The 21,120-nt window shown below is 33.8% G+C and overlaps 1 protein-coding gene and 1 long non-coding RNA gene across 2 annotated transcripts; one reads left to right on the forward strand and one right to left on the reverse strand.

The window, feature by feature from the left end:
* Nucleotides 1-1,659: 1,659 nt before the first annotated feature.
* On the forward strand, nucleotides 1,660-5,262 carry LOC108944425 (uncharacterized). The gene is made up of 3 exons (XR_001968456.3): nucleotides 1,660-1,778; nucleotides 3,585-3,960; nucleotides 4,782-5,262. It is a non-coding gene; the product is annotated as an uncharacterized lncRNA (long non-coding RNA).
* Nucleotides 3,488-5,062, reverse strand: LOC104092177 (flavanone 3-dioxygenase 3-like). Its single transcript, XM_009597710.4, has 3 exons — nucleotides 4,814-5,062; nucleotides 4,171-4,418; nucleotides 3,488-4,058 (listed from the first exon to the last, which is right to left on the reverse strand). The coding sequence occupies exons 1-3, from the start codon at nucleotides 5,060-5,062 to the stop codon at nucleotides 3,488-3,490; spliced, it is 1,068 nt and encodes a 355-aa protein (XP_009596005.1).
* Nucleotides 5,263-21,120: the final 15,858 nt, after the last annotated feature.

Here is a 21,120-nt window from a genome sequence, read left to right on the forward strand (position 1 = left end):
TTGGATTGTTATTGCCCTAAAACATATAATACATTATGCTATATGGGTACTGAAACTTGATCTTTTTTCTGTGATTTTGCAGGTGTCAATGCAAATACTTTTGTTGCACTGCAAAGAAGAAGAACAATTACATTATGGAGAAAGAATCACCTTTTATGAATATAAGTAGTACTCTCATGGATATAAAAATTATGCCACTTTCGTAGTAAAATGCATCTCATTTTATCAATATGTAAATAGATTTATGTATATATGTGTAGTATTCTCATGATATGAATATTGTGCCACTTTCCAATAATGCCTCAATTTTCGTCTCTTTTTGCAATTTCATATTAAAATAAAATTATTCACAGACAGTGATTCCAGACTTCACAATATTGGATCCGTGCATAAATCTAGTATATAAAAAAATGTGATATCTTGGGAAAGTCGCCGACTATGGGGTTGATTAACCAATGGGAGGGTAGGAAAAGATTTTTTCATTTAAAAACATAGAATACTGCTTGCTCTATAATGGGAAGATAACTTTTGAACGCATTTATTTTATACTCAGCTATACGTATAATTTAAGAATATTTTTTGGAGTTAATAAATTGAAAAGTGTAATTTTACTATGGGAAATTAGCACTTTTAGTCCCTGATGAAGTGTTGAACTTATGATATTTTAGTCCCTAATGAAGTTGAACATGTGATCAGGGGCGGAGCTACAGTAGTAGGTGCGGGTTCGGGCGAACCCAGTGACTTTTTCCGGAATCTTGTATTTGTATTGAAATATTTACTAAATCTATATAAATATATACTGCCGAACCTAGTAACAAAAGAGGTCTTGGTTCAATGGTAAGGGTTGTGGGTTCGCTGGAAAAGATGAGGGTTCGATTCCCCCTGAAAAGCAATATTTTATTTTAAAATTTAGAACTCACACACTTAAATCCCTGGCTCCGCCTGATATTTGTTTAAACGCATTTAACTTTCAATTACTTGAAACTTTATTCTGTATTTAAGGACTTCGATTTATAAATCATCTAAAAATGACATATTTCCTATGTAAAGGAAACAAAGACATGGTCCTTGATTAATTAAAGATTAAATTAGGATTTATTAATAATTGAGGGATCAAAAGTACAATTATCCCTTCACACTATATGATTCATATCGTACTTTGTAAGGAACCAATAAATTGTATTTTTATAGCTAATTCTTTTTTTATTTAGCTAATGAAATGAATTAAAAACATAATTTTGGTGTTTTCTTCTCTGTTACAGGAGTCACGATATTTGGTAATTAAAACATAAGAAGAAGCATCTATTTTGGATCAAGTGCCAAAATCTCGACCGTTTCCAACACACTAGAAGAAGAGCTAGTGCACAAATCTATAGAGTTCATATATTGCTATAAAACGGATGTAGAATCTATATATGATTTTAAGTTAGTGGATAATAACTAAGAGCAAACATATCTTCAAATTTTTGTGAAACATATTTTTGAAATGTTGAAACTTGAAACGTATTAGCAATGTGCTTTTTCTAACATGGAAAAAAAAAAGAAGCTATAAAATTGTGGGCCGCAAATAGGGACACGTGTCAGACTACTTGACCAAAGTGAATAGTTTTACTTGTAGACCCGCGTGGCATGGAATCAATCACCCGTTCTCCCATTTTACGAAGCTCACTTCGGTTGAGAATCAGTAGAAAGAAGGCGCCAATGGAGAAGATCAGAGATGTAAAAAGACAGAGAGAAGTAACTCGCTAATTTATTGAATTAATTTTTCACTTTGCTTCGTAAGTATTTTTTTTCCCGCGCTTTTCCCCCCAAGAATCAGTTGAAATTTTCTCTATTTTTTTCCTGTAATTAAATCTTTACTAATGATACTTAGATTCATGTATATCTGCAATTTTAACTGTTGCTATTCATATAATATGAGATTCCATGGAAATCAAGCAAAAAATCACTGTTTATAATTGAAATGGAGCCATTAAACTGCAAATTCAAGCTCATAGTGGTTTAGTTACTAAGTTAATAATATGACCGGCGAGCATACACTTGGAAAATTAGGTTTAACAATGTTAAATTGCATGATAAGCTAAGTTCTGAACTATGGGATCAATATCTAAGAAATTAGAAATTAAATCAATGAGGAAGAAAACTACTTAATTTACTCACTTATGATTAATGCGCTTCTGAATAAGTTGATGGTTTTAGCTTTCTAGAGTTATCCCGTTATTCTCTTTGCAAAATCGTTAACACGATGGTTGAGATTATACTATGATGTTCACAAAATTATCCAGGGGGAATCTGATTGTCCCAAAATGGAGGAAAATCAGAATTTTCTCTGTACTTTTCTGAATAGATAAAACATATAACATGCCATTTTCTAAATTTGTCAGAGAGATACAGAGAGAGAGAGGAAGATATATATATATATATATATATATATATATATATATATATATATATATATATATATATATATCACTATCCTGGATTTATGGTTCTTTTATCTGTTAGATTGAAGAAAATATTGTTGTCAAGTAATATTAGCACTTTTACTTAGTTTCTAAGGAGATAACCTTTCACTCTATTAAGTACATGAAGTATCAGCTTGAATTAGGACTAATGATGACTAAATCGTTTGAAGGGGAGCCTTGGAGCAACGGTAAAGTTGTCTCATGGTTTCGGCTTGCATTAGATTAGGTTGTCTATATCATATCCCTTAGGAGTGCGGCCCTTCCCCGTAGCCTTTGTGAACGCGGGATGCCTTGTGCACTGGGCTGCCCTTTTTTTTTTTATAACTAAATCGTTTATGCCATTTGGTGGTATAAAGAATTATTTGTAAGTAAAACCAAAAAAATTAAGATAGAGAAATTGCAGGCACTTAGAGTAGCATTAACAATGGATTCTGATATTTTCCTTTTATAGTGTGAAAATATAGCGACTAATCAACTTGATTAGCAAAGGTGATGACCGCATCATTTATTCCATTAAGTGCAGTAAGGAACTAGTTATACGTAAAAAGAAGCGATTTGGTTTAAGAAACTGTAGATGTATTTGTCATAATGTCTAATTAGTTGAAAGGAGTTTTGAAATGATAAAGTAGATTGTGATAGACAGCTTGGACCTCTGAAATTTAGCGAGATCACCCTGATAAACAGTTTTCTATGGTTAAAGACTCATCAATTGACATGCCAGACTTATGGAACTTGAACTTGCAGTCAAACTTCCGTCGCGAAGAATGAAAAGCCTCTCGCGAGAATCCTACTTAAAAATAAATAGACTGGTAAACTTTGTCCCATAATTTATTTGTCACAGTGAGGTCTCTTACGTGAAGAATGAAGAGCCTCTCACCATTGATATTAGATTGACTCATAGGAAAAATAGGTACTGATAATTTGATTGTGCATTTAAACAAGTACAAACACAGAGGTTGTGCAGCATGGAGTTTGAGTGTGAAGAAGAGATTTCACATATGCTCTCTCAGGGACCATAATCATCATGACTTTATTTTTAGTTTGTCTATGTACTTTCCTTTGATGATATCTTCTTGAGAAATGAAGTCAAGGAAATCACTGAAACTTCCTTCATTGTAGGACAAGATATGTTGTTCATTGACAAGGTCTGGTGCAGGTCTAACTTTTTTACCTAAAGCTAGACTATGAAGGCTGGCAATTGAAATGCGCTTTTTTTCTGAGTTAACTGCTGCTCGGTGGAGAACGCTTTTGTATCTGCCATTGCTCAATACTTCCATGTGATCTCCCAGCTGAACAATGAGAGCTCCTTCAATGACTGGAACTGCATGCCACTTTTCATCTCGGTCCATGATTTGCAAGCCCTGATGATTTTGAAGAATGATGGATAGCATACCATAATCTGTGTGTGGTGGCAATCCCAGTGTAAGATCTGGCTCAGGACATGCTGGATAGCAATTAACGGCCATGACCTGAGAGCCTTCTGCAATGTCTTCATGTAAGTAACTAGGGTTTAGTCCTAAGCTCTCAAATATCACTTCCATGAGTTCTTCTTGCAACTTTTGCGCTGCCTTTGTGTAATTTCCCATTTTCTCCCTGCATGATAAGCTGCTTTAGGCACTTGAAAAAATTATATCGTTCTTGAACAGTAAGAATATGCATCTATAAGATAGCAAAAGCATATTGCAAAGGAAAATGAGAGACTTACTTGTAACATGTGGGATTTGATGGCCACAGGTCAATCCAAGTTGAGATTGGATTAGCGTAGTGCTTGAGGAAGTCTCTCCAAAAGTGTACTTTGTCTTTGACATGATTTAGACTAGTACCATATCTTATGGGTTCATGAACATTTGAAGACAAGAGATGCTTTTTCTCTTCAGTTGGTAAATCGAAGAATTCGCTCGCAGCATCTATGGCATCTTTCATGACTGACAATGGGATTCCATGGTTAACTACCTGCAAAGTCATTTATCACATGCATGTTGTTATTTAATGTTCAGGTTGAAATTATGAAGGATGTTGTATTTCCTTCCTGTTAGACAACCTAAAGTAGCTGAATTCTTGGACACTTGTTTTAAAAAATTTGAAAATAAAGGGAAGAGAGAAGACAGAGGAGTTGAAGCCTAGAACCCTACCATGTGCATGACATGAAGTTCTTTCTTCTTCTTGATTTGCAAATGCTTTTTCTATATGCGGATGATCTAACATCTTTTTACTTGGTGTGTGAATATTATTCACTGGATCCTATCTTGAGGAACTTTATGTATACTGAAGTAAATAAATAGGGCAAGACTATCTTATTTTAGTGCGTGATTGCAGGTGACATGGACGTAACACGACAAGTAGGGTACCTGGAAGAAACCTAGTTCCTTGCAAGCCAGGTGTACTTGCTGGATTATCTGAGGCCGAAGAAGAGGGTGTTGCAGAAAGGATAGATCCACAACGGGCAAGCATGTGTCACACAGGGTTCGCTCGGGGCGTAAGGATGGGGGAAGAATGTAACGCCTGGGAACATAGGTTATCCTCTCTTCATTTAGTGTCATGGCACTAGTAAATGAACCATTTGGTGAAGCTGAGCTATCTCTCATTTTTCCAACCATATTGTGCTCTTTTGCCCTTTATGTTAATGGCTTATCTCCCTTTTTATAAGCAACAAATGTGAAGATAAGGTTGGAGTTTTTGATTATTTATCCAGTTATATATGTAACGAATATACGCACAATGTGATGGTACCATGACTATAACCAATGGAGAAAACTCATACATGAAGAGCCACAGAATGAACATTATAGGTTTGTAACTCTCATGTGAAGGTAATTGTCGGTTCCAATAGTTGCATCCGATAGAGTAACAGTGTTCAGATTCAAGTGGGGGTGAGCCCACGCGCCATGAGGGAGAATGGTGAGCTAATTTCCTATCAGGTGCATTTTTCCTACTCAATGTGGTGACGAGACGTGGAGGAAACAGAGTAAATTACTAAGGCGGCAATCCTCATAGTATTTGTTATTTTTTTTTTCCTGAATCGAAAAATCAAATGAAATAAAAAGTTAACATGTCTCTGGTTTGATTTGGTTTGAAATTCTTTTTTTTGGACTTGATTATGGTTTGAATAAGAAAATTTCTGTGAGCTGACTTTTAAATACAGTATATCTTTTCTCATAGACAATTCACAAAAATTCTGTGATTTTTTTCTTTAATAATTACTCCGTATATATTCATGATCCTTATTTGTAATGTTATCTTTAATATGATTATTCTGAATAATCCATTTTTGCTTATCTAATGGTTCTTAAAATTAAATGTAGCATATTATTATTTAGGTTTCATATTGAATTTTGTGTCCTATATTGAGAAATTTTTAGGCGTCATTAGCAGGTGTTGCGGAGAAAAATTCTCACATAATAATAATTTAATTGATAATAAGTTTGTCCGTTTGTTTAATTCTTGCCAAGAATATATTGACTAATAGAATTGTTTATCCATAATACTAATAGATTGAATGACGCGTTCGTATTTATGTTAAAAAAAATTGGAAAAACTAACACAGTCGATATGAAAAAACTGCTGCAGTGGATTTGATTTTCCTTTTTTTTTTTAAAAAAAATTTCTTCACGATAACAGAACTAAATCGAACTATTATGAATTAAAAGTAAACTTTTATTAACACATTATAGCCGTACCTCAATATAATAGCCGATAAATGTATCTTTTTGTATATTAATATTATATTATATAATAAATATATTTTTATATATAATCAATGTATAATTTTCATATATTTAAATAGAAATTATAATTATTTTTAATCGATCGTAAAATATGTTAAAAGGGTACGACGATATCACTGGACTGTAAGCGTTGGCCTTTGATGACTAGTCCGCCTTGATTTCTTTCTTTTTGAGTTTTTTTTTTTAATTTTATTTATTAGAAGTAGTATTTGATTTCAATGTAAAAATTATGAAATTAAAAATGAACAAGAATAATATTCCATTGAAAAGAATACATTTGGCGTAGAAAACACACAAATTCTTCAATTTAAAAACAAGAAATGTATAGAGAAACTAGAATTTTCAAGTAAAGAAAATAAAAGCCTTAAATTAATGTCAAAATCAACTACTACTAATTAATACTAATTTCATCTTTGGATAACTTAGTGAATTCATCTTACGAGTCTAAAGACTTTCGTTCAGTATTGACTCAATCTAATAGTAATTTATAAAATACATACGTTCAGTGTTGACTCAATCATTTGTCTTATAACCAAAAGTACTTTGAAATGCAACACTACAATCTACTTTACACCTCTGACACACACACACTCCTTCAACAGTGATGGCCATTAGAATAGTGCTATAATATTAGAAGTATTAGTCCAAATAGCAGCTCACCCAACCACTTAAACTAAAAATAGCCGGCAGATATATAATATATGTATAATCTATATAATATGTGTATAATTTTATATAATCTATGTATACCGACTAAAAAAAGAAAAAAATTAATTCGACGGGCTATTTGTGTAAAATCTCATAATATTAATGCGTAGCTTGAAAGATGATTTCTTCCCTATTGCTCATCCATACATATATATATATATATATATTTATATATACGTACTCTGCCATTGTGCTAATTAAGAACAATTTTGCAAGGGGATCTGTACTCTTTAACAATAGAAAAGCTATGCTGTGTATGTGTAGTGTGTACTACTCCCACATCTACATCATGGCTCTCAAGTCTCAGCTATTTCATTTACCCGACTGATCGATCGGGTCACATTGCCCCAGTTAATTTGTTGAATTCATCTGTACACTTATGTCTCAATAACGATACCTATTAGCCAAAATACATACTTTACCCGTAGATCTTTTTTCCAAATTTCTCTTATACACCTATTAAATACGTGAATAATATTACACATTAAAACTTTTAAAGGTGTGTCAATTACACACCACTTCAGTGTTTGACCACATCTGCTTAAAGATTGCTATTACACGCACCAGTCAGCATCTGACACGTGTCATAAATCGAGAAAAAAAATCACTTCCCCCCTCCTCATCTTCCCAAAGAAAAAAATACAGAAAAGAAAAAACCCTGTCCCTCCTCATCTTTCCAACCCCATCATCTTCTCCACCACCACCATACTACCACCAACCCTTCCACCACAAGCACCTTCTTCCCTAACTATAGATTCAACTCTTTGCCGATTTTTAATAAGTTTTAATAACATTCATCACAAATCCTTATACAAATTTCAAATTCAAGCTCAAAACCAAAGCTTCAAATTTGTTAATGGTGTTTTCTGAATTTCATCAAAATTAATCACCAAATTTTCAGCATATTTTTAGTAAATGTTTACTCAACAATAATCACGAATTCAAACTAATTTTTTAGGTCATGGAACACAAAAATCAACAAGACCCGATTAAATTTTCAAGCTTTATTAAAAGGTCAATAATGGTGATTTTTACAAGACCCAATAGCTCATCTTTTCTTCTTCTTCTTCTTTTTATTCTTAGTCATGGGGTTGGAGAGGCGAAAAATGAAGGGGTAGACAAAACTAGGATGGGGTTGGGGAAGAAGATGAAATGTGTGTTGGGGGGGGGGGGGAGAGGGGGACTGGGGTTTGGGTTTGGGGAAGAAGACGTGTTATATTTTTTTCCTTAATTAAAAAGGAAAATAGTTTAAAAAGGAAAAAAAACTTAATTTCAAATGAATTTTTTGGTTTTCATGCACCTCGTTTATGTGTAATACACGCGTGTGACATATAGCAAAAGAGGTGTATAATTGATACACTTTTAAAAGTTTTGAGGTGTAATACTATTTTCATATTTAACAAGTGTGTAAGAGGGATTTGAGTACAAGGTTAATGGGTAAAATATGTACTTTGCCTAATAAAAATAAGATAAAGACATCATCTCTAATCTATAGAGTCCCATATTGGGTTCCTAAGGGATGTAAGGTCTCTTTAACACGGCTTGAGTAATTCTCACCTCTTGATCAGTTAGCTTTTGGAATTATCTTTGCTTGATTCCTGAGAGTTACTTCCTTTCCTTATTTTTCACTTTATGAGCAAATCCATTAATCAAATTATTCCGTACATAAAACTTCCATCATGTTATAAACAATAAAAGAAAGAAAAAAGTTGTCACGGTCTAAAATCCCACCACATGCGTCGTGATGGCACCTAGTCTCTAAGACTAGGTAAGCTGATTTCTATTACATTTTGAAGCCATTTTTTTTTTGAATTAAAATCTAACAGCGAAAATAATTACAATACACAACCTCCCAAGACTGGTAGTACTGAGTCACGAACTCTAACTGAATACATGGAATGATCACGAAGACCGAATATACAATATTGTTTGATTACAAATTAACAGTACAATGAAATGAAAAGACTCCAAGGGACTGCGACGGCCAAGCAACTCTACCTTGAATCCTTATGATCGCGCTTTAACTCTGCTCAAGTCCGATATCTTCAATATCTGGCTCTGCAAAAAAATGTGCAGAAGTGTAGTGTGAGTACGCCACAGTCGGTACCCAGTAAGTATCAAGACTAGCCTCAATGGAGTAGAGACGAGGTACAATCAAGACACTCACTAGTCTAATAACCTGTGCAATATAATATACAAAATAATAGAAAATAAATAACAATAGGACAACATGGAACAACCAGTGGTATGCGCAGCAAGACAACAAGAATACCATAAATATCACTCAACAATTAATAAACATAAGTACACCCAATTAAATCAAGTCCTTCAAATAAATGTCTTTCACATATAATTCTTCCAGATAACTCTCTTTCAAATATAATTTTCTCAAATAATTATTTTTCAAATATAATTCTTTCAATAAATCTTTTCAAATATAATTTCCTCAAATAAATATCATTCAAATAAAATTCTTTCATATAATATTTTCTAAGTAAAAATCCTTCCAAATAAATATTTTGAATATAATTCTTTCAATTAAAAAGTCACCATGTGACACCTCATTTCATAATCATAAAAATACGGGTCTCAACCCATTTTCATATTTTTCGTAAACACGGGTCTCAAACCATTTTCATATTTTCACGGCACCTCGTGCCCATAATTAAATCATCATATTTTTCCGGCACCTCGTGCCCTCATTTCATATCACAGCTGCACGGACAATTCACGTGCCAATTATCATTATCATTTCATCACAGCACCTCGTGCCCACATTTCATATCACAATTGTACGGACAATTCACGTGCCAAATATTCTCATTATTTACTCACGGCACCTCGTGCCCACATTTTATTTTATAATCCGCCTGGCAATAGCCACATGCTCTCAATTTCAACATAAATCAGATTGTTATCAATTTACCAACAACAAGACAAATTGCACAAGGTATAAAAATAAACACAAGAAAATCATCACATCACATGAAAATTATCAATACCACAACCCCACATCATCACATATCGTCCCTGACAATAGCCACCCTTATCGCTTCTATTGCCACCCTTATCACTCCTATAGCCACCCTTATCACTCCGCTCAGACAATATCAATAGCCACCCTTATCGCTCCTATAGCCACCCTTATCGCTCCGTCCAGACAATATTCCAACAAACACAACAACAGTGAAATGCCACCCTTATACCCACATAATATCAACGGTGAAATGGCACCCTTATCTCCCCCAAATAGTAACTCACACAACACAACAATTTACACGAGAAATTAATACGACAATATAATAAAATCAATTCATATCATAATTTACCCAATGGCCACAACCAAATTTCAAAGATATAACAAAATTAATTAATTTCACAACAAATATCCCAAGGCTCCACACAATGTATATAACACCCAAAACAATCAATTGAGATAGAAATTACTCAGCATAAAGCAAAACCTTCATTAATGCAAATTTAGATAATTATATTAACACTTATTCTTAAGCTCGCTTAAATTAATTATTTACATAAGAAGATTCATATTGGAATTAATTTCCAAGAAATATTAAATCAACAATACTCACTAAATTTCATAAATATTTCAAGTAATAATCACATCAAATTATCATATAAAAACAAATTCAACAATAAGGATTTAGGCATGGCAAATAGATGATTTAATAATTTTTTACAATTTTCCAATTTACTACGCAATAATGCCTAAGACTTTATTTCAATGAATTTTGCATGTATAAGCCCGAGTACGTACTCGTCACCTCGCGTACACGGCTTTTCATATTTCACAAATGGCACATAAGACTCAGTGCCTAAGGGGTAATTCCCCCACTCGAGGTTAAGCAAGACACTTACCTTTTTGAAGTTAGGCCGATATTCCAAAATAGCTTTTTTGCTTGAATTGGCATCCGGACAGCTCAAATCTATCTAAATTAATTGTATAACTTCATTAAAATTCATCGAAAACAATTCTGGATAATAATACGTCAATTTAAAATTTTATTCCAAAAAGTCAACAAAAGTCAATGCGGGGCCTGCCCCTCTAAACCCGACATAATTTTTATGAAATGCGAACACCCATTCCGATACGAGTTCAACCATACCAATTTTATCGAATTTCAATAACAACTCGACCTCCAAATCTTAAATTTTCGTTTTTGGAAGATTTTGTAAAAATCTTGATTTCTTCCATTTAAATCCGAATTAAACGATGAATATAATCATAGATTCATGAAATATAATCACTTTAGGATATAGAACACTTACACCAGTCGAAGTCGTGAAGAAATCCTCAAAATCGCCCAAAAACCGAGCTCCAAAAATCCCAATCGAAAATGAAGAAATGACAGATTTTCAATCCTTAAGTTTCTGCCCAGGTTCGCATTTGCGGACAAAATTTTCGCATTTGCGAATGAACAGTACCTCACATGAACAGTGTTTTCGCAATTACCATAAATGGTTCTCAATTGCGAATGAACAGTGTTTTCGCGAGAAACCAGCAAACTCAAACTTCTCCGAAATGATCTGAAACCACCCTGAAACTCATCCGGAACCTCGTGGACACAAACCATATATGAATTTCAATCATAAAGCATGCTACGGGCCTGCTCGCGCACTCAAAATACTGCAAGGAGGTCGTCTTAACCCGATATTGACCATGGTAAAACTCTCAAATTTCTTAACTTTGTCTTTCAACCAATGATCCAAAAATATACCTAAGCCCCTCGTGACCCGTCAAATCATATCAACAAGTCCTAAAATATCATACGAACTTAGTCAAAACTTCAAATTACATCGAACAATGCTAGAACCACGAATCATACCCCAATTCAATCTTAATGAAACTAAGAAATTTCAACTTCTACATTTAATGTCGAAACCTATCAAATCACGTCCGATTGACCTCAAATTTTTGCACACAAGTCATAAATGACATAACGGACCTATAAAAATTTTCAGAATTGGATTCCGACCCCGATATCAAAAAGTCAACTCCCCGGTCAAACTTTTCAAAATTTTTATTTTCGCCATTTCAAGCTAAATTCCACTACGGTCTTCTAAATAATTTTTCGGACACGCTCCTACATCCAAAATTACCATACAGAGCTATTGGAACCATGAGAATTTGAATCCTAGATCGTTTACTCAAGAGTTAACTCTCCGGTCAACTCTTTCCATTTATGCTTCTAAATAAGAATTGTTCTTTTAATTTAATTCTGAATCTTCAGTAAATCAAACTCGACCACACTCGTGGGTCATAATACATATTGTGAAGCTGCTTGAGACCTTAAGTCACTGAACGAGGCGTTAATTCTTAAAACGACAAGTCGGGTCGTTACAAAAGTATAGCAGAGAAAAGTATAGAGAGAGAATTCTTATTGATTTGGGATTAATTACAATGGAATAGTACCTCTCAATTTATAGGAAAAAAGTGACTTAGCCACGAAGTAACAAACCCTAGAATCTCTCTAAATTATAGACATTCAACTTAAATACAATTCTATTTATAACACTCCCCCTTGAATGTCTATTCAACAGATAATGTGCCTCGTTAAAACTTTAACAAAAATAAAATCCAGTGAAAATTTTTTTTAGAGATGGAAAAGGAGTACACATGTTTAGAAATATGACTTTTGGTTTCCTCGTTAAAAACCTCGCAAGGAAAACCCAATGGAACAAAATCTTGTAAGGAAAAAAGAGTACAACGCATATTTAACTTTCTCTAAGGAGACAATCAATTTACATATTTGAGCCTCATTCCAATCTTATACAGCATCTTCAAAATATCGTTGGTAGAGATTTGATAAATAAATCAGTCATATTAACTCGAATGAATATGTTGCACCTTGAAATCATCATTCTTGATAGATATGTAATGTCTTCATATAATGCCGTGGAATGTCCTTTTCAATATCTCCATAAAGGTAAAAATTCTCGCTATCATATTATCATGCTTCTAGTTATAGCAAGATACATATGTATACAAATTGCACTTAGGATGTGGTACTTCAGGACCAAGAATTATTTATGTTTTAAACGATTTAAATCCTTCGGGGATTGTCATAAGTCTTTATAAGCCATATAAATGGACTTTAGATGCATATCAAGTTTTCATGTCATGCCAGACATATAAGATAGATAAAAATAATTTCACATATCATTGACTTTATACTTTCGAGTGTTTGAACTACATGTCCAAAACTACATGTCTTTCTTGTGAAACCAATTATATTCGAATTGTGTCTCTTCCATTTTTGTTTCTGTATTCGACAGACTTCAGATCCTCATCTATACTTAGCGCTATCATAGATATAGTCGAGGAATATTATATATCGGTTCCAGTATATTTTTCATAGAGACATAACATAGAGACCTCTTCATTCATTTTAGGTACTTGAACCTCTCTTGAGGTTTTATGAAATATTATGTCATGTACTCTTCTAGAGCACTTGCCTATTTATTATGATCATTTTGATCCTTTGCTCATTTTTTTTAATCAAAAATTTTATTTGAAACCGATTTGTCTAATACGCTTTAAGCGTACCATAGATTTTGTCCTTCTAGGACTTATTCTAATAGGAGCATTTGCAGTGAGAATATAGTTACTTCCTTTGGGTCAGCAAATAAATCTAGCATGCTTTGCAACATATTGCAGATGAATTATCTATTTATGAACTTCAAGTTTATATTATTTTATTCGAAGATCTAGATGTAAAAATGATAATTCATTCCATAACTTTTTCTTAACTGTTTATCCTGTCTCCCCCTCATGTTACAAAAACCAACATGCTTCATCAATTTTGTGCGTTATGGTGTTAATCAAAATTTACACCGCACATCAATAATAATAAGAAGAAATTATTTGGTTCATGACCCTGAACCATTTGTGAGGGGAGAATATAATATACTTTCGTATATAATGTATATCACTCATACATATAACTTTGTTCTCATGAGCAGTAGTTTAGCTATTAAGTGGAGGCACTCAATAAATTATTTTGCTAAATTAACTATAATATAAACCAACTTATCAAGATGAACTTCTTGAATAGAAAATTTGGAAATTATGCTCTAAATTTAATTATTGAGCAACTTACCTCGCAAACACCAGGTTGTGGGTTAGTAATAATTTTACATGTAACCATCTCATAGATGCATCTTATGTGGTATACATGACAGGTGAATGTGCCCATATTCATCCTTGATATTTCCAGCATTCATGGGATTCAATCCCAATTTTAGTTGGTCTATTAATTAAAGAGAACAAACAACATAAGAGAATTCGTAAATAATTTTCTAGTTCTTTAATATTTACCTATGTGAATTCACTTTTATTTTTGCACATCATACTTGAATTAACATGGCTAAACCAATTATGCCAATCGGATAAATTATCAATATTGACAAACTTCAAGTTTACAACATGACGTATGCAATTATCAATAAACTCTAAGTTTATTATGATATAGGTTCTTATATCAATAAACTTCTACTTTATTGTTGCATACTCTAATATGTGGTAGTACAAACTAGAGAATAAAGCGGGTAACTTTTCACATACATATTACCCCCGCTACAAGTTATAGTAATAGAAGATATTAAATATTTTCTTTATTTATAGTCTCTATATAACCAACCGCTTTCGCAAATACTTTAGAAACTAAATAAGTTTCTTTGAGACTTACTACGACACAATACCTTATTGATAATTAATTTTATTTTTCCAAAATAGTATAATTGGCTCGTTCAGAGCTCTCAATTAATTTTGTACTACCACATATTCATCAATATCCATATGATGAATATCTCTTTCAAGGAGAAAGTTATACCATTATGATCATGGTCAAAATCATAGTAGGCAATAAAGCTATATTGCTTCCATTACTTTTATCCTTGTAATAATCACATTGCCATAATATTTTGGCATAATCACAATAGGTACGTGATCAATGACCATTCATGCCATAATAATAAAATTATTTTCTTATTTCATCTCAAACCTTCTTCTAGAGGTGAGTGTGGTATATTCACTACCACTAGCACGTTCATATTCTTTCAAGAATAAATACGTATTCATAAATTACATGTTATCACATTCATATCATGAATGGACCATAATCATTTATATGTGCTTTACAAAATCTCATGTCAAATCGATGACATTACTTTCCCATAGTGAATGATTATTTTGAGAATCCTTATTCTTCTCATTATCAATAATGATGACGATTATAATTTCTTCTATTGCCACATCCACATCCATTGATACCTTCACGGTAATAATTTTTTCTTATTTTAGACTTATTATATATTGCTACCATATTCTCTTAAAGGAATGAGAATGAAGCAAATTCAATAGGATGGATTTTTACTTTTTGTGCTCACAATCATACATGAATTTGATCATGGCAAGATAGAAAAATTTTACCACTTCGGGTGGTTATAATTTCTTACAAATTCCATTAGAGTTATAATCAAAATTTATTGTCTTTACTTGTATTTAAAATCAAATGATAGAATTTCAAGAATATAAAAGAGAAAAATAAGGTAAAATACTTACCTTAAATCCAGAATTTATTTGTGAAGGACGTTCATGGAATAATTGACAATCATTATGCTCAATATTATGTATAAGTTGAGCGCCATGCATGCATCCCAGAGCCTCTACTCAATTGGTTGGAGTCACGTACTGATAACGTGTTATAAAATAATAAAAGAAGAAACAAGTATAGCAAAGAAAAGTAGAGGGATAGAATTCTCATTGATTTGAGATTAATTAAAATGGAATAGAACCCTTCTATTTATAAAGAAAAAAGTGACTTAGCTACCAAGTAACAAACCCTAAAATCTCTCTAAAATATAGACATTCACCTTAAATACAATTCTATTTATAACACATCAATCTTTTAATTTCATGGGTGCATGTAAAGTTTCTTTCCTTTGTTTAAAAGCTCTATCTTCATTTTGAAATGGGGTTACCTGTTGCGACCAAACACACTCACGCAAGTATACGCGGTCGTCAAGTAATAAAGTGACTAAAAGTCGGATATCGAACCCACGAGGACTTATAATTAACTATTAACTAAATTAGACTATCCTTATTATCTAAACAAGAATTAAATCTAAAAATATTTTATTCCAACTAATTAAATAAGAAAAATATAAATAATAAACTGTGAACAGAGAAAGAGCAGATTTTTATGATATCAATGTAATGAAAACGATCTAGGGTTATGGGCTATCTAACAATCCTATTGTATTCTTCAATTTAATTGACCGACTGATTTATCTAGCTTATTGGTTGACAGGGTTTAATGCTCATAAGAATCTGTCGAGTTCTTACTCGCCTATTCAAGCTAACCTAACGCCTATATGTCTATGGAGTTAGAATCAACAAGAACGCATTTATAATTCCTGTAAATCAACCAAGCAAGGCAATTAGGTATATGTCTATCCTAACTACGAATCTGTTCCCCGATGCCCGAGTTCAAGAACTTGCCCTACTCAATCCTGTATGCAATATAGGATTCCCACTTTCGAGTTCAATTCTAGATTCGTAGATAATATTCAATTGGTGATCAAGCAATTAAATAATTACGTGCACGATTGAATAAATAAACTAATATGATAAATCAAGAAGTCAAAATCAATATCCGAATAACAATAGTCATGAAAGAACCACAACCCTAGAACGTGAAGTTTAGCTCCATATAGACATGGTAGCCAAACAACAAATCATACAAAGAAACATAAAGATTACTAAGTTTGGTGGGAGAAAGATGAAACTTGATGAATTCCGGCCTCCACAGCTTTGTCGTGGCTTTTTCCCCCTTCCCAATATGTTAGATGACCTAAAAGAGGCGTTTTTGGCTTATATATTGCGTACCAAAGTCGTGGGCCAAAGTTCTCCTATTTCTAATCCAAATCAGCTTCAGGGATTGATGCTAGGGTGGATGCGTCGCATCCACCTCGTCCTCCACTTCTCAGCTTCGGATGCTACGGTGGATGCTTCGCATCCACCTCGTCCTCCACTTCTCAGCTTCGGATGCTACGGTGGACGCTATGGGCCGACTTCACTGCTAAGGGTGCACGAAATCTGATCTTTTTCTAGATTGGATGCGACGCATCCAATCTCTCTTCCTCTACCTAGAGCACCTTTTATTCATATTTTTGCACTCCAAACACCCTAATTCACCACACACAACTCAATTAGTCATAAAATCAATAATTAAACCATGTTGGGCATTTTAAAGATCAAATAACATCAAGAAGCGGTTAAAACATGGGTAAAGTAACATCAACACATATCGAAATATGCCAAACATCACTACCCCACACTTAAACCTTTGTTCGTCCTCGAACAAACCATCATATAGTAGACGAAACAAAATTAAGCTCTTATCATTCAAAGCACACTGCACCTATGACCATGGTTATTTGCAACAATTAGGCTCTAGACTATGCATCACATACACTTCCCTTTACTTATGCCCTTCTTTAAACATATTCGAACAAAGACAACATGCTCACAACAACCCTAACCTCAAAAACCGACTCAATGTCACTATGCACTCATGGCTTGAACAACCAACATCATAGAGAAGTCTAATAACGTTACCTATCCCTCGTGAAACCATGTGCCCTCACAACAAAAGCAGAGAGAGTAGAATCAATCCACACATTCGAATCTCATGCTCACAAAGAAAATCGCTCACTCTCACAAAAGAAGTCACATGCATGTAGTTGGTACCATAGGCTTGCCCTTAATGTAAATCTCTACTAATGTAAGCTCGCTCGATCTAAAATCAATTAGGACTTTTTCATGGTTGTAATGTGGGCTAAGGGACGGGTAGGATATATTTTAGGAATAGTGACTCAACCTCCTAAGCACTTTAACACATCATCAAATAACTTAAGCGCAAATTCTTCAACACCACTTCAATTCCACAAATAATATCACCCCAACAATATTTCCTCTTTTTTTAAGCACTACTTTAATTCATACCCACTAGCAAGAATAAGACAACAATTTATTCCTCTATATTTTTCTTTCTTTTTTTTTTCTTTTCGCTAGTGGCGTATTATTTTACAAAATAAGTGCACCCTTCTTTCTTTCATTGGTTCCACTCAAAAGTCACCCCACACTTAGTCCCTTCTTACTTCTTTTAGCGCTCATCTAACACTTAAAGTGCTTTAAGAGGTAAAAGGATCAAAACAATGTCAATTAAGAATAAAAAGGGTGTAGGCTTGTAATGTGGGTACCAAATAAAAGGTCTACAGGCTCAAAAGGTTTAACTAGGGATAGATTTTATTTGTGATAAGCAATAAGCTCAAAAAGATCAAAGAAAGCCTAAAATTATTTTTCAAACCGAGCATCACCTAAAATTTCGCTTCAACTCACATACCGGGCAAGTTCTAGACACAAGTACAATACATGGACTACACAAAAACCTCACCACACATGGCACATGACTCATTAAGGACGGTCACATTCCGACTCTTAAGCAATGCAAGTATTCACGGAGCCACGAGATATTAAGTATTAAACACAAGGTGAACATAAGTCATGTAAACGAGACATAGGCGCCACAAAACATGCTATCCAATTTAACAAGGCATCATCAATAAATTCAAATCATACAGAAGATACTACACATGCGAAAGTATAAATATGTTACTATCAAACAAGTCAAGGGCGCCTAGGTTCATCATTCTTGCTCCTTTTATTCCCTAAATTCCTAATCTACTCGGAAAGAAAAAAACTACCCGGTTCAAACTACATCCCATGGAAAAGAACCGAGGCACAAAGAAAAACCACAGGGGATTATTACTACCTAAGGAAAGCTAAAAGACATATTTTTGGATTTTTGTTTAGACTTTAATCCCTCAAGAAAACTGTCTAGGAGATCAATCGTCGGGAAAAGTCCAATTTTTCTACTTTTTGATTTATTTTTTTTTTTAATTTTTTTTTTTTTTTTTCACAAAAGCTACTACACTTAAGAATGAGTACTATAACTAAGCTAAAATAGCACAGAAACTCATCCAAACGATCTCCTCACCCCACACTTAAAATTTTGCAATGTCCTCAATGCACATTATAAATAATAAGAGGGTAAACGAGACTCCCTGGTAGGCCAAAGGCCGAAGCAATAGCGGCTCACGAGGTACTCAGACTTCCCCCAGGCATCGTCCTTTGTGTGGGCACCCCACACTTAGTCCTCACCATCTAGCTCGCTTTTGCACTCTTCTAATGGCTTTGCTTCCTATGCTCATAATCCTACAAAACAAAAATAAATACTACAAAATAATAAAAATAAAATAAAATAAAAAGTAAACAAAAATAAAAGAAAGCAGTAACGCTGGGTTGCCTCCCAACAAGCGCCTGATTTAACGTAGCGGCACGACGTGAACCACTTTTTGCCTCCACCTCGAACTTATGAATTGAGCCCCTAACATGGCATCCAGTTTGCGGCTATGCTCCAGTGGTGGGGCTACAAAGATAACCAGGCCAAGTAATAAATTTTTCACTCTACACTTCTCGGCCTTTAGATGAGGAATGTATTTTTTTCTTTTTGGCATGACAAATTCAAAAATATAGGCATCATCTTCCTCTTCCATCGACTCCTCCAAAGGCTTAGATGACTCGATTTCCATGTCATCATCCAAATACAATGTCGAAAAATGTTTAGAATGAGGACCAACACGCCCCAACTTTAGAATTGTATTACTATTTATATCCTCATATGTGCACACATTAGAGTCTTCAAATATAACATTATCTGCTACCTCGCATGGCTCTAGTGTACTTTTCTCAACATGGGCATCATCAACAGAAATATGCTCGAATGATTGGCTCTCCACTTTTAGCTCCTCAATTTGGCGTATAAGCTCCTTTTCAGCTTCTGACAACTCATTACTATTTTGTTGGGCGATAGACGCAACAACCTTTGCATTTAATTTATCTTGCAAGTCGTGAATAGTAGTGACAAATTTATAGATCCCTTGTCCCAGTTTAGATCTTCCCTCTATAAAGTGTCTCATCCCATCAGTAAGTTCCTCATGTTGAGCTTCATATATTTCTAACTTTTCAGCCTGTTCTGCCAGCCAAGTTTGGCTCAAAATCTCCTCTTTTTCAAAAATTTTCTCTTGCTGGTACTCGCTCTCTTCATTCAATTCTTCCATATTGGCCTTCATTCTTGTGATTGCTGCCCTCATTCTTTTCATATCTTTTTTGAGTTCATCCTGTTGCTCTGCTACTTGCCTCAGAATATCCCTAATATATGCATCAGGCTCCATATCCTGCACTTCATTGTCCCTATCAAACTCAGAAATATCATTAGAAAGATCATAATAAGGGCTCAGAGAAGGATGAACAAAATTAGGACAACCATCCCAATGGCCATCTTGACCACCACACATATTACAAATATTCCACTCAAAGGATTGAGATTGTGCGCACAACTCGCTCCTGGGAACATTCTGACAATTTTTCCACCAGTGGGGTCCTCCACAATATGGACAAGGATCATCAAAATAAGAATAACCATCATTCGAACAATTTTTATTCCAAGATGCCATGCTAAAATAAATAAAAAATACTAACTAAAATAAAATAATAAAAAAAACATGAATAGATAAAAAAAATGTCTAATCTAGAAAAATAGCAAATTTCTAAGTCCCCGGCAACGGCGCCAAAAACTTGTTGCGACCAAACACACTCACGCAAGTATACGCGGTCGTCAAGTAATAAAGTGACTAAAAGTCGGATATCGAACCCACGAGGACTTATAATTAACTATTAACTAAATTAGACTATCCTTATTATCTAAACAAGAATTAAATCTAAAAATATTTTATTCCAACTAATTAAATAAGAAAAATATAAATAATAAACTGTGAACAGAGAAAGAGCAGATTTTTATGATATCAATATAATGAAAACGATCTAGGGTTATGGGCTATCTAACAATCTTATTGTATTCTTCAATTTAATTGACCGACTGATTTATCTAGCTTATTGGTTGACAGGGTTAATGCTCATAAGAATCTGTCGAGTTCTTACTCGCCTATTCAAGCTAACCTAACGCCTATATGTCTATGGAGTTAGAATCAACAAGAACGCATTTATAATTCCTGTAAATCAACCAAGCAAGGCAATTAGGTATATGTCTATCCTAACTACGAATCCGTTCCCCGATGCC

Source organism: Nicotiana tomentosiformis, chromosome 1, assembly GCF_000390325.3.
Source record: "Nicotiana tomentosiformis chromosome 1, ASM39032v3, whole genome shotgun sequence".
In the NCBI taxonomy this organism is placed as follows: domain Eukaryota; kingdom Viridiplantae; phylum Streptophyta; class Magnoliopsida; order Solanales; family Solanaceae; genus Nicotiana; species Nicotiana tomentosiformis.

What these genes read in the sequence shown, in the direction of transcription:
- LOC104092177 (XM_009597710.4), bottom strand. Translation starts at nt 5,062, where the DNA reads ATGGTTGGAAAAATGAGAGATAGCTCAGCTTCACCAAATGGTTCATTT. An exon ending in AGGAACTAGGTTTCTTCCAG is followed by an intron (nt 4,419 to 4,813) that starts GTACCCTACTTG and finishes ATGACTTTGCAG; the next exon opens with GTAGTTAACCATGGAATCCC. An exon ending in TCAAATCCCACATGTTACAA is followed by an intron (nt 4,059 to 4,170) that starts GTAAGTCTCTCA and finishes CTTATCATGCAG; the next exon opens with GGAGAAAATGGGAAATTACA.